At 36.8% G+C, this 13,161-nt stretch overlaps 1 protein-coding gene across 3 annotated transcripts in view; it reads left to right on the top strand.

Moving 5' to 3' along the window:
- The window catches only part of ZNF407 (zinc finger protein 407), a 332,688-nt gene that overhangs the window by 306,054 nt on the left and 13,473 nt on the right, over nt 1–13,161 (top strand). The window contains exon 9 of one of the 3 annotated variants that reach the window (XM_079301073.1): nt 11,958–12,056. The exons of the other annotated variants lie outside the window; for them this stretch is intronic. Coding sequence (XP_079157199.1) covers nt 11,958–11,980 — 23 coding nt within the window. The 3' untranslated portion in view covers nt 11,981–12,056. Of the gene's footprint in view, nt 1–11,957; nt 12,057–13,161 lie in introns of those variants that run through there. 3 annotated transcript variants of the gene reach the window in all.

The raw sequence follows: 13,161 nt of genomic DNA, 5'->3' as shown, positions 1-13,161 counted from the left end.
AAAAGGTATGATTTGGAGTTAAGTGTTATACATCATCTGTAGGGGACAATTATGTTGGCATGTGGGAGGTTAATGTACACACTCTAGATTCCTTTGCTTGATTTGCTGTTTTCTTCTTCATAACTCTAGGTAAACAGTTTGTGCTGCTATTTAATGCACAGGTTAAGTGTAGTTGCAGGCTATTATATATCATTAGAGTAAGTAATATTCAGCTGTGGAAGAAAGATGGAAGCTTTTCACTTGTAGCCACTTGGACATTTCATTTTTCATCTAGTATGCCACTGCAAAAATTAGTTGTGGCAGGGCTGATGTAATTTATAGCCTGGTACCCTGAAATTAAGCAATGAATCACACCATTTTGGCTGATTAGAGTTAATGCATTTTTCCCGATGACATATTTTGTAAAACAATGCTGTTTATTCTAAACTTTGCCTTATCCGACCTAGTAATTTCTCACGTCAACCTGCGCAATGGATTGTACCATGTACAGTGCACTCTCTCGCCACATTTCTTTTGGTATTCTATTTTAGTTATCTCCCAGCTTAAAGGGACAGCCTTCCCTTCCTTTCCTAATTGTCTCACTGGAAAACATCAACTTTCCTCTCCCTCCATCCCTGACCCTCCATTCTCAAACCAGACAATTGAGAAGCAAAACACAGAGTAACACAATTCAATGCATCTTGATTGAAAGTGGAGGGTGTAATGATCAAGTGAGTAGAGACCATTGGATTGTGCCTCAGGCCTTCACACTCTGGATCTGGTCAATAACAAATTTATTACTAATCAAATCCAATAAATACAAAACAGCATACATTTATTTTTATTTGGCATCCAGCTGGTCACAGAATAATAATAAAACAGGTAATCAGAGAGACTGCCTTTTGGAACAAAATGATGTAGCCAATGCATGCTGCACTTAAAACTCCTGCACATCATAAGCAGATGGCCAGTCCCCAAGAAGCCTTGTTGTGTTTGTCTGATTACCAGTGGGCATTGTGTCCCACTTGCCTGTGCAATTTATTAATGGTTCCAGCTCTTGAGTTTGGAGAATTCTGTTTGCTGAGATACTTCGTGATAGGGAGAGGTATCACTGCAGAACAGGATCTATAGGTATTAGTGTCAAGAAGAATAATGTCTTCTTTGCCCTTTTTCCTGGGTTATTACATGGGGCATACAAAGACTAGAATGAGTTAATAGAAAACAAAGAAACCAAAGCTGTTTGGGGAAGTGAATGAAATCAACAACATTACTGAGGCATGTTAATTTTACTGTTGCCAAAAATATTGTGTGAGTGTTCTTTCCCCCCAAAGTACTAACATGCATAAGAGCACAAGACATAATCATTGCAGGCTTCTTACACCGTGTAAGACCGACACAGACAAACAGTGCATAGCTAATTTAAAGCTGACGTTCAGTATCCAGGACGTTTTTTTTTTTAAATTCACATATTTTTATATGTGTGTGCATGAAATGCAGCTAAAAAATTCTCGTTGCTGAAATTTGTTACACACATTATGAATTACAAAGTGCATACAAAGAGGCAAACTGAATAAAATTATTTGGAATATTTTACCATACAAAAAGTGCAGCTACTGTTTATTGAAAGTCAGCAAAAAAATTCTTATTCCTTAGTTATATATATATATATATATATATATATGTATAGCATTCCTATATTCTTGAACAGTCTGTAGAAACCAGCAAGAGTCTGTAACATGTAGGAGAAAAAGGCAGCACACCTGCAAGACTAGACTACCTTGTTCACACCCAGGATAGGAGAAAATGATTTATTATCTGTCCCTTGAATTTCTCTGAGCATTCTGTCTAAACTTTAAAAGCAGATTACATTTGCGATTAAACCTTAACAAATGTTGTTTTAACTAGACTGCAATATATGTTATTGACAACAAGCTTTTTTCCCCCGAAAATAACATTGGTGCTTAGGCATGCAATTTACAAAAATGACAAGGAAGGGTGGTACTTCTCCCAAGGTGAATGTGAGTTGACTGATTAGCTGGTATTTTAACTTAGATTCTTGCAAATTACAGACATAAGAAACCCTGCAATTTATATGTACTTTAGAAGTGAAAGCTTTAATCCCATGATTCATGAAAGTAAAGTGGTAATAATTTAAGTACCATATTTTATTTATCCCTTAGAGTTGTCAGCTGATACCAGAAGTATTCTCACTATTTTTGGGTTGCTGCCTTTGGCCACCTAATTGCTTCTTAGGAAGTAAGAGGGAAATTGCTTATATAACTACATGGATTGTCTTTGGCAACGTCAAGCCAAGGCATCAATCAGTCCATCTGGGTAAAATCACAAGCTGACTCCGATATTGCTAAATATTTATACTGTCAAATACACACAGACATCCAGATGAAAAGAGGCATTCATTAGGAATGCTCCAGCTTGTCAGTTTAAAGATGTAGATTAGAGCAAAACCTCCCACTATGATACTGAGTGCTCAGGAAAAGTCTATATTTAGCCATTCTGAGCAATAAATATCATCATATTGCCTCATTTAGGTAAATAGAGAATGAATATTGTCAAGATGATCTAGAGATAATGTAAACAGATCCCTGTTCAGAGTCTGTGTTACTAGGGTAAATTCCAGGACATTGGTGTGCTGCTGATGCTTTTTGGTTTAACCCTATTTCTTAATCGCATTCTTACCCCCTTTACATTAACAGTAAGATTTCTTCTTTGCAGATCAGAAGAGAAGGGGTGGGGGGGAAAGGAGATAAAGTGGGGTTTCTTTTTAAACAAAAGTTGATTTTAAATTCTATCTGAGCTGTTACATTAATTAGTAGCTTTGCTCTAATATTTTCTTGGCACTGGTAAAGACTGCTGCTGCTGCTGTTGCTAGAAAATACTGATCTCTGTAGCAACGCTGAAGCTCATTCCAGACTTTAACATGGGAACTGACAAAGCCCATCAGTCAGCAGAACATCACAGCTCTGAGGTTAAGACAAGATTTCAAGAGTACACACAGTTAAGACTCATACTGGAATTTCTTTTCTAGCACTTTCTTTTTCGGTGATAAGATGAGGCATATTGTAAGAATAAGCAATGAAAGATCAGTGCTTTCATGAGAATTAAGTTACAGTCCAGCTTCAAAGTGGGTGGCTTGTCCTGACAGATTAAGAGAAAAATTTGTTCACTATACTGTATACACAAAAAAGATAGCTGAAGGATTTTTTTTTACCTTTTGGGGAAGGCATGTGCCTCCCTCCATAGAATTAGCACCTTGGAAGTTACATACGAGGAGAGTGGTGACTGACATCAAAGTTTTAGTTAATTGCACAAGATGATTTTTTAGATTAATAATTAACATCTCTCTTTATAACTAAATATCTGTAATTAATCAGCAAATCATAATGTGGAGACTAATTAACTTCAAACTGAAATCTTAACAGAAAATCCATATTACTATCCAGCATCATTAATTACTTTGGTAATCAAAGTTATTCCCCATGGGATTTGACATAAAGCTTTGTAGGTTTATAAACTGAGCTATTATCAGAAAAAAAAAACTAAAAAAAATAAGACAGTGAAAAAAACACATTTCGAAAGGCGCTTCAAATAGCATTATAGATAACTAAGGTATTAGATGGAAATTTAAATAAGTTTTTATTTTGTCTGTATTACATTATCAATAATCCACTCACTGAAGCTGGTAAGTAACTAAAAGAGTGCAATTCCCTTCTTACCATGTGCATGTAGTTTTTTGTTGGTTTCTTTTTTTCCCTTTTGGGGTTACAGCAGTGATTTCTGTCAGAGGATTCATTTGTCAGTGTCTTTTAAAAATATGCTGCACTCTCTGGTAGCGTTTCCTGTGATGCTATCCATGCTAGTTATCTGTTTAAGAAATGGATTAACAGCTGTTTATGCCCCATTATGATTCACAAGAAAGTACCAAAAAAACCCAAGAAGGATTGAGCCATAAAATACAGAAATATCTTTAGCAGTTGATTATTTAGTGTTCAGTGGAAAAAAAAAGGACAAAGTAGGGCTGTTGTGCCAAAGAACCTTGGCCCAAACAAATCTTATTTTAATTAGCATGGTCATCACAACTAGGAAGATTTGGAATGTGTTCATGTTAATTTTTAATAAACAGGAAAGCCAATAGTACCATTACAGCACACTGAAATCCCATAGCTGTTTTTCATTTAGAAAGTTAGGTGTTGAAATTGTGTCTAAAAATCCACATTTCAATTATTTTATCACCTAGTCTTGCAAGTGCACACATCTGATACTGTTCTTTTGTGTGGCAGCTGTAAAAATTGTAAGCAATTTTTACTGTCAAGAAAACTCTGAATAAATAGAGGCTGTTAACTTAGGCAGATATCTGAGGTTATTTGGTGGCAATCAAGAACTCACAGCACTTCAACTAATGGGTTATGATCAGAAACTGTTCCTAATAGCCAGCTAGACGGATCTGAATATGAAGATTTCTATAATTTTGTTGTCAGCTTGTGATGTACTCTAGTGCTAATTATTTGGAACAATTATGTTTTCCTAATAACAAAAGAAGAAGCAGTGAATTAAGCAGGCTTACCTTCAGATCTTTAGATAACAGTTTAAATGCACTTGCCATTAAGAAATAACATTTCTTTTTCCTGTATGGAACCCTAATTATTGAAGATGCTTGTCTTTTAAAATCTACTTCTACTTTTTTAAAGCATGTTCAATGTGTCAGTTTACACTGATGACTTCAGTAACTAGTATTTTCTCAGTCTTAGTTTTTTTGCCTGTACCTCCCATAGACTGCTTACTTCATTTGGTTATTCAAAAACCATAATTAGTGCAGTAATTAACATGTGGATCCTTCAAAGGAAGACTGTTAGAATCATGGGACGTCTCTCATCATTCTTGCTGATGTGTAGATGATAAAAAGACTTGGTTGAGGTGACAACAGGATTTGTATTACTGCACATTATCCGAACTGCAGGGAAATTCAGACAGGACCGTGGTCCATGGAGTCTTTCCTTCTGAAAAAAGTAATTATCCACACTGTTTCTATAATGTAACTAGGTGTTACCCTGCATTTGCAGCTGTCAAATCATTTGTTTTAAAAGCAATTTTTATACCTTATGAATACTTGAAAGTTTGAGGGTTTGCATGTTGTCTTTTAAGCAATTACAGAAGTGGGGTGCAGCAAGTGCAGCAACAAAAACAATAATAATAGTAATTTATATAAGCATAACAGATTCATTCTTGACAGTTGATTTCCGAGATGTTTATGGTAATGTTAAGTTGATATCATCCTAAGATTGCATTCATAAAGAATAGGCCAAATTTCATTTTATTTATTTTCCCTGGAGAAAATATATTTGTTTGTTTAAGATTTCAGATAAGCTGAATCTGTTGTGTTTTCAAGACCTAGTAAATCAGTTACTGATATGTGAGTCTCCGTATGGCTCATGTAAATATATTCCAGTGTTTCTCTGAGATGCTTATAGTCAATATTTTCAGTTTCTATATACAATGTTTTAAATTAGTGTATTAAAGAAATTCACATTCTTTCATTCAGCCTTTAACTTTCTGTAAGTAGTGGTCCTCTTTTTCACATTCAGTGACATATGCCAGAAAAATTCAGTATTTTACCCTACAGGCAGCCCAGGGGACTGGGATGAAATGGCCTCTATACATAGGGTATGACTTTATTTGCTAAAGAGGTTATTTGAAAAAGCCCTTAGGGTACTGCTGCCCTTTTGTCCCTCAAACTAGTAGGGGGAAAAATATAAAAGGAACTACACAGTAATCCCTTGTAGACAGGTGACCTTAAGCCAATTCTATACTGTAAGGTTTGTTTCCATTTAAACTCAAAACAGACAAAGGAAAAAAAGCAAAATGCAGGTTTTAATCTGTTGCAGAAATGCTGCCATTTTTTTCCTGTAAATGTCTGTCAAATACAGGCAGCTTTTACTGCAAATTCATAAAACTGAGTATCATTCTGTGTAATTTAATTTAACATTCTGTAGACAATATGCCCTATATTTTAGCAAAAATAGCATCTGAGGACTGATGGAAATAAACCTACCCCCGTTCATTTCAGGTAACCTGTTCAGAATTTTATTTTCTTTGCAACTGTTGAAATTCTGCAAGTACAGCCAAGCATAGTTATGCAAACCTTCTGATTTGAGTCTTAACATTAAAAATCAGTCATCATCAGGATTCAGTGGAAAAATCAGCAATCACTTTTATCCTCTGAAGTTCTTTTTTCCTCTGTTCTTAGCATTGGCCATTGATTGACATTGACAGTGGTATAGTCAAACCAGATGCTATCACAGGGTTATGGTCCCACCACGTGTACTATTTGGTGGTGGTGTATTTGGTGTTTAAACCTGTGTTCAGCCACCATGATTTTCCAATGAATGAAGGCCACAAATATTATTTTTTATATCATGCAATTGGCTGCTACAAGATATGTACCATCCCAATGCAAAACTGCTTTTGCTAGGCAGTCTTCAAAACACCATTATAAATTATGAGCAGCAGCTCTGAACCCACCTCAGGATAGCCTCTCATAAGTCACAGGTGTGACATCATGGAGCACTGTAATTAATGGATGTTATGTCACTCCCTTGACTTATGAGTTTTTCAGAGGCTTTTAATTACTTTTGAGTTTAAGCAATTCTGGCGGAATTTTGAAGGAACTCCAGTGGCAGCCTCTTCTGAATGAAGCTGTTCTAGCCACATTTGGAAAGTGAGCCACTGTGGTGGCTGTAGGAAAATGTTTCAGCCATTCTTCATGCCTGGTAGTCTGGAGGGAGGTTAAAGGAAACTGCTTCTGTGAACTGCTGCAGGCACTTAGTTACTGTGTTCCTTTTCTTCTTCGGGGGAGGAGCTGTGAAAATTGTGGTCAGTTCCACATATTATATCAAAAAAAAGAGGGAAAAACATCTGAAAAGCCAAGAATGTCTTGAAGGGTTATCATGATGTCATCAGCCTGATTTTGGGTATAGAGGAGCCATTGTTTCACATGTGAGTGCAGACGTCATGTAACTGGTAAAGGAAAAATGTCATCCTTTTTCACCTTTCAAGAATGAATTATAAATGATCACCAGTTTTTCAGCATTTAAAACATTACTTTAGTTTCAGAGCCAAAATCCAGTATCAGAAGAGCTTCACCCCTCATACACAGAATGCATGTATCACAATATTAACTCAGGTGTAAAGCTTTGTTCTCTAGATAGCTGAATCTTCATGTCATTGTTTATGTGCACAAAACGCACATATTTCTCCATATGTTGGCACCATATTGGTGTTATCACCATAGCATTCCCTCCTCTTCAGATGATCTTTTCTTGTAACATTTGTTTTTGTGAGGCAAATAAAATATAGTAAATGTAAACCAATTATTTAACCAAATTACTTTGATCGTGGGAAACTGACAATTAGTGTTACAGCTTCTCAGCAGTGAAATCCACACAATAGAGCAGACTGTGATATTCTGTACTGCAGTGTAAGTCAATGTAGTACATTTATTTTGTGTAGCAAGCTGTGAGAGAGGAGGAGAGAAGTGCGGGAGATGAGCAAAGTCCGTCTTGATGAACTGTTATTTGTATCTGTGCTGTGTTTTGTGCGTTGTTTAGTTTTTCTGGGTCTGCTTGTTAATACAGTGGGACAGCTCTTCACAGCAACCTTCGTGACTTATGTCAACACCTAAAGCATATACACGTGGGCACGACATGATCAACTAATTAATCAAGGAGTTAGAGACTTGCCAAGCTACCATTTGTAATTTTAATTTCTAGTAAATACTGATGACAGGTTAGTTTGGTTACCTGTAACCACTGTCCACTTTAACAGTCTTATCTTTTGCACATGAATTGGAGGAGAAGTATTAAAATTATATGCGCTGGTATTCCCACAGGATCTGGGTTTATTCTCAAACCTTGAATGCATCAGTCCTTCCATGAAATAGCTGTGAGTTAGAAGAGCATTCTGGGCATTGTTATGCAAATGAGGCCACCAAACATACCACTTTGCTTCAAAATTGAAGCATTTTCTGTGCAGTGACAAGTAGCTTTTAAAACTGGAGCAGGGTTTTCTGAGCTAAGTGTGCAACCCTATCTGTCCTTTGAGATCCACTTTCTAAAATAAGTATCCATACATGAAGTCCTAATTCCACATCTGAGTGCTCACATTGGCACTCAGTACATATCCATACATCTCTGTCACCGTTTAACCAAGCCAGTGTCATTCTGATGCAGATTAAGGTGGTCCTTTATCCTTGAATATTGTCCTTCTCCCACAATCATACAATAAAAAAACACCAGAAGATGCAGGTAGCACTGAGAAGTTGAGGTTGATGTGGTATTCAGCAACTCTTAAAGCCAGGACCTCATGATACATTGCTTCAACCAGTAGAAATTTTAATTAATGCTACATCATCTTCTCAGGAGCCCTCAAAAATTTAGCCAGTAGGTCATGAGGGAAAAACAAGTCCTCACTTTCCTCAAAGTTCTCAGAATATACTGTAATCAGAAACTATTTCAGTCTAATTTTGGGACCAGCTTCAGAAACTGTAAGAAAATGTGACATATGTTTTTCTCTCTCTCTCTGTAACAAAATGAGCACATCCCAAATGCTACTTTTGTCTGTGCTCATGAAAAGGGGTGTGGAAAGAGCAACAGAGTTAAACATAGTGACTCAGGATTCTGTAGCTTTTAACCAGCATCCTAATGCCTATTGGAAGCCAGAATGGATTTCAGAGCACTGGCATTAAATTATGAAGAATGAGCAGAATCCAGATTTTTGCTTTAATCCAAAATTTTATTAATTGCTTTGTGAATCAGTGGGAATTTTGTCCATGTCCTGAACGTGGACATAATTTTACACCTAATCTCTGACCAGTATTGTTCCATGTGTTGTACACTGGAGGTGACAAAGCTATAGGTGCAAATAATGGGTCCATCATAGTAATGGAAGTACTTGATCTGCTAGTCAAGTAAGGGTTTATAGAAGGTGGTGGAGACAGTGGGTACTGGATAACTGCAATGCTGGAACATTGCAGGCTTCTCAAATCCCTGGTGGCCTGGTGTCAGTGGTGGTGTCAGTGTGGTGCTACATGATGCCTCAGAAATGGCTAATGGTTTCTTTACATGCAGCTTTGGGTATGAAACTCAGGGCATTCACATTTCAAAATGTAGACCTTAAGGACTTCACAGCTTGTTAGGCCTTTATCTATGTCTGTCCTCAAAACAGGAGCTTTCTTGGGATGACTGGTTTAAGAGAGAGTTGCTTTCAAAGTTGGTTTTTCTGGTGTTGGCAGCACATTTAGATGGTTCCTCAGCTCTAGGAACCAAACTACCCTCAAACCATCCCAACATAAAATTCTTTAAATATTTGGGTTTAAATACTTAATGAATGTGGTGTGTATAGATTCACTTAAAAAAGGATATTGAGAAAGAGCTATTGCAATTGCCTTTCTTTTGTTGTTATGAGTAAACTGCATTATCTCCCAACCTCTTTTTGAGCAGTTACTTAAGTAAAACATCCTTTTATTATGAATGCTATTTATACACAAATTGGAGCAGATCATGATGCAGCAAAGAACTTTTTATACTGCATATATTGTGCAGCAAAATAGTGCTTTATCAGCATTACATGCCTCAGTGAGGAATGTTTTGCTGTTTTAAATCTCATCATTATGAGAAGAATTTATTATCTGGATACAAAGATTTTACTGGAAACTATTGAGCTAGGCTGTTGTCATCTAACTGAAAATGAAATTGTGTTCATGATAATTAGACAAGGGGGATTAATGAAAAACCTACACTATACATACTGTTTACATACAACCTCAGAGATGTGCTTTATCAGTTAGAACATGGTCACATTCATTTTTGCTTCCTTGCCATGGGACAATCCCAGAAATTATGGGCACACCTTTGCCCTTCTGCACTTAAACTCCTTGTCTACAAACATGACGCAAAGTGGAGATGGCTGAGGTTTCCTGGAAATGAAGCACATGGGGGGACAGGCCCATCTGTGCCAGCTTTATGGAACAAAAGTGCCCAGTATGATCATCCTTGATCATCCTTGCCTTTTGTTCCACACGAAGCTGCTCAGGCCATGGGTTTGTGAACACTGCTGGTAGAGTCTGCAATTTATTTGGCTGCTTCCTCTCCTGTGCTGTCGCTTCTCAGTTGCACTGCAAGCTTCCCTGCCCCCACAATCTCCTCCCTTTACCCAGCCCTTTTCCCCAGACAAATCTCAGGTAGAACCTCCTAGCAATTTTCCAAGGTTCTGGGCTCAAAGACTAAGCTAATTTATTTTTGAATTGCAGATCAAACGTAAACTGCAAAGAAGCATTTAATCAGTTAGGAGAAGCGAGGGTATGGCTTGCTTAAGTCCCAGAATTCATAAACTTGTAATGATTTTATTATATTGGTGTCAGTTTTCATTATTTTCATAAATGGGTGTTCCCTACTTAATGCACGATATTTGCATCTGATGAACCAACGAGTTTAAACATGGTTTGTTTTAATGCTTTGTGAATTTGCATTCAAATTCATCAGAAGTAATTCTATTTGAAATCACACAGGGCTAAACACAGTGGTTGTAAATCCATTTGAATTGAGATGCCAGAATCAGCTCATTAATCTACAAATCTGCAATATAATTTTTGTATGGTTGGTGGGCTTTTTTGTGATGAGGCAGTGGGGATACCAAGTGCATGTGTGGGAGGGGAAGTGTTTGAGGAGGTTGTGATAAATTTACCAAGTGGGAGTATATCTTTGTTATGGAAACTGACCTGTGAAAGGAACACATGAAAGGCCAAAGACCATGGTTTGGTCATGTCTGTCACCACCTCTTGAGGCACGAGGAGAAAGCAAGTCTCTCCAATAAGTGGATTCCCTAATATTTAGGATGATAGAGATTGGCAGCAGTACCTTCCATTCAGTCTTCAGAGAGTCAGAGTTCACACAGAGCTTGAAATAGTGCTATAGCCTGCATTTAGTATCTGAAGTCCTATTGCTAAACACTCTGTTACCTTGGATTTTTCTGATGTCTGTTGTTAAAAATAGGATGAAAAAATGCAGCAAGGTTCACCTCCAACAGAAACAGGCTCTTTTTGGAAGGAGTGGAGGGGGCTGTATTATAGCAAACACTACTTCATTTCTTGAAAGCTATAGAAGAAATCTCTATTTCTTTAAGAGAAACTGGAGAATTGATTTAATTTCTGTGCTCTTAAATAGACTGAAATGTCTGAAATGAAGGTGTTTGTTTAAGCTAATAGTTACCAGATTTGAAGATGAATATATCATTGTCTGAGAGTGCAAAAGAATGTATATATGAGAAGGATTACTCTCTAAGAAGAAAGGTTTATCCACAACATTTTTCCACATTGCACATACTTCTGAAATGTAACAATGAAGTTTTGGAGAAAACTATTTAAAGAAAGTAAATAATGCCTGTTAAAAATACAAAAATGCTTAGTTATCCAAAATGTACATTAGCCTTTTTAAAGGAATGTATTCATTAATTATTTGAATAAGTGACAATACAAAATGCAATTCAGCTGATACTTTTGAAAATGTTGATGTAATTATTTTGCCTAGATATAGTCAAGCTGAATTCAGTTTGAGAGATATGTGTTTGGCTGAGGGCAAAAGTGATATTTAGCTAAGCTTGTATCTGCCTTTCTGTGGGAACTAGCAGTTCTGGTTTGGCCCTTGTGAAGCTGAAATTTAAGAACCTATGTCCCTGGTTTTGAATGGCTTGGACTGGAGCTAGCAGGGTCCAGCTTAGAAAAGCATTTAGGCTCGTGCTTAGCATTAGCTCTATGCTTAATTCCCAAAAGTTTAACTACAGGCATTCTGCACTTGCAAGAATTGCAATGAGCAGGAAGTCTGCCATCTGACATCTGTGAAATGAGCTGGTAGACTTGAGTCTTTTTCATAATGAACCAGTTTCCATCTCATAAAATTCTGTAATTGCAGATGGTATCAGTGGACACCTATGACAATCTCAGCAGAGATTGCAGCCCAGTATTCCTCATTATAGGATACATGGACACTGAACTCCTCTCTGCTCATGAACATGGGGTTGAGTCATTGACAGGGCATTATCAGGAAAATTGCAATGATGTGACTAGAGCTTCACAGTGGGTAAATGGAGTACCTCAACTCTTGGAGTTGACAACAGGCTCTCCTAAGAAATGAAAATGCAGTGATTAAGACATAAAACTGGGACTCAGCACACCTGGGAACTCTTATGTGACCCTGGCAACACACTTCTTGTTGTTTTTCACCTCTCTGCCTGAAAAGTTAGAATAGTGCTTTTTCCATTTTTATGGTGTTATTTAGTGATAAATATGCTAACAATTGTAAGCAATTCACGAGATACAGTTTTAGATAGATGCCATTAGATTTCAAGTCTGTTCTGTTCAGTTTGCATTTGCATGTTCTTGTGCCCAGCACTAGTGGAAAGCCAGCCAATTTTATTTTGCTCCCTAATTCTGCATTGAGGAAATCAGCTTTATGCAAAGTTACCTAAAAATCTTTCATAAAATTCACTCTATTGTGAAAGAAGCCCTAGAAAAAATAATGTGAAAGAAGAAAAACATTGCTTTTGGACTTCTTTTAGCTTGTTCTTTTAGACACTAATACAATTTTTGTTCCATCTCTGTACATTTTCATACATGCATTTTCTTTTTATAAAGAAAATAATATCATTCAAATACCTTTAGAGAATTTTTATTTCAGTAAAAGCATTTGAATAATATTTTAAGGGTACTTGGAGACATAGTGAGAGAAATTGTAAACCTTGGTAGGTTTTGGAGCACTGCAACATATTTTAAAAGGTATAGGTACAGAATCTGTAAGCTCTACCTGTGACTTGCAGCAGCTGCTTCAACCTGTCATGGGCTGCTCTGAAGCTCTGTAATCTGCACATATTTGAAATAACAAACCACAACAAGTCCTGGTGATTGGTCTGTTCCATGCCAGAAGTTAGAAAACTCTGAGCTCACTAAACTACAGTAACTGGAAAACTAATAAGAAATATATTTTTAAAAGGTAGCAGAAATAAAAACTTTTTAACAAAAGTGTCAGCTGGATCTGTTAGTTTCTTAGAGTTTTTGAAAATCAAATCTTTCAAGTGTCTCACACCAGGCTTCTGGGGTTGGTTTTTTTGTTGTTTTTT

Source organism: Erithacus rubecula, assembly GCF_903797595.1.
Source record: "Erithacus rubecula genome assembly, chromosome: 3".
Lineage (NCBI taxonomy): Eukaryota > Metazoa > Chordata > Aves > Passeriformes > Muscicapidae > Erithacus > Erithacus rubecula.
This window is presented reverse-complemented; position numbering and strand designations above follow the sequence as displayed.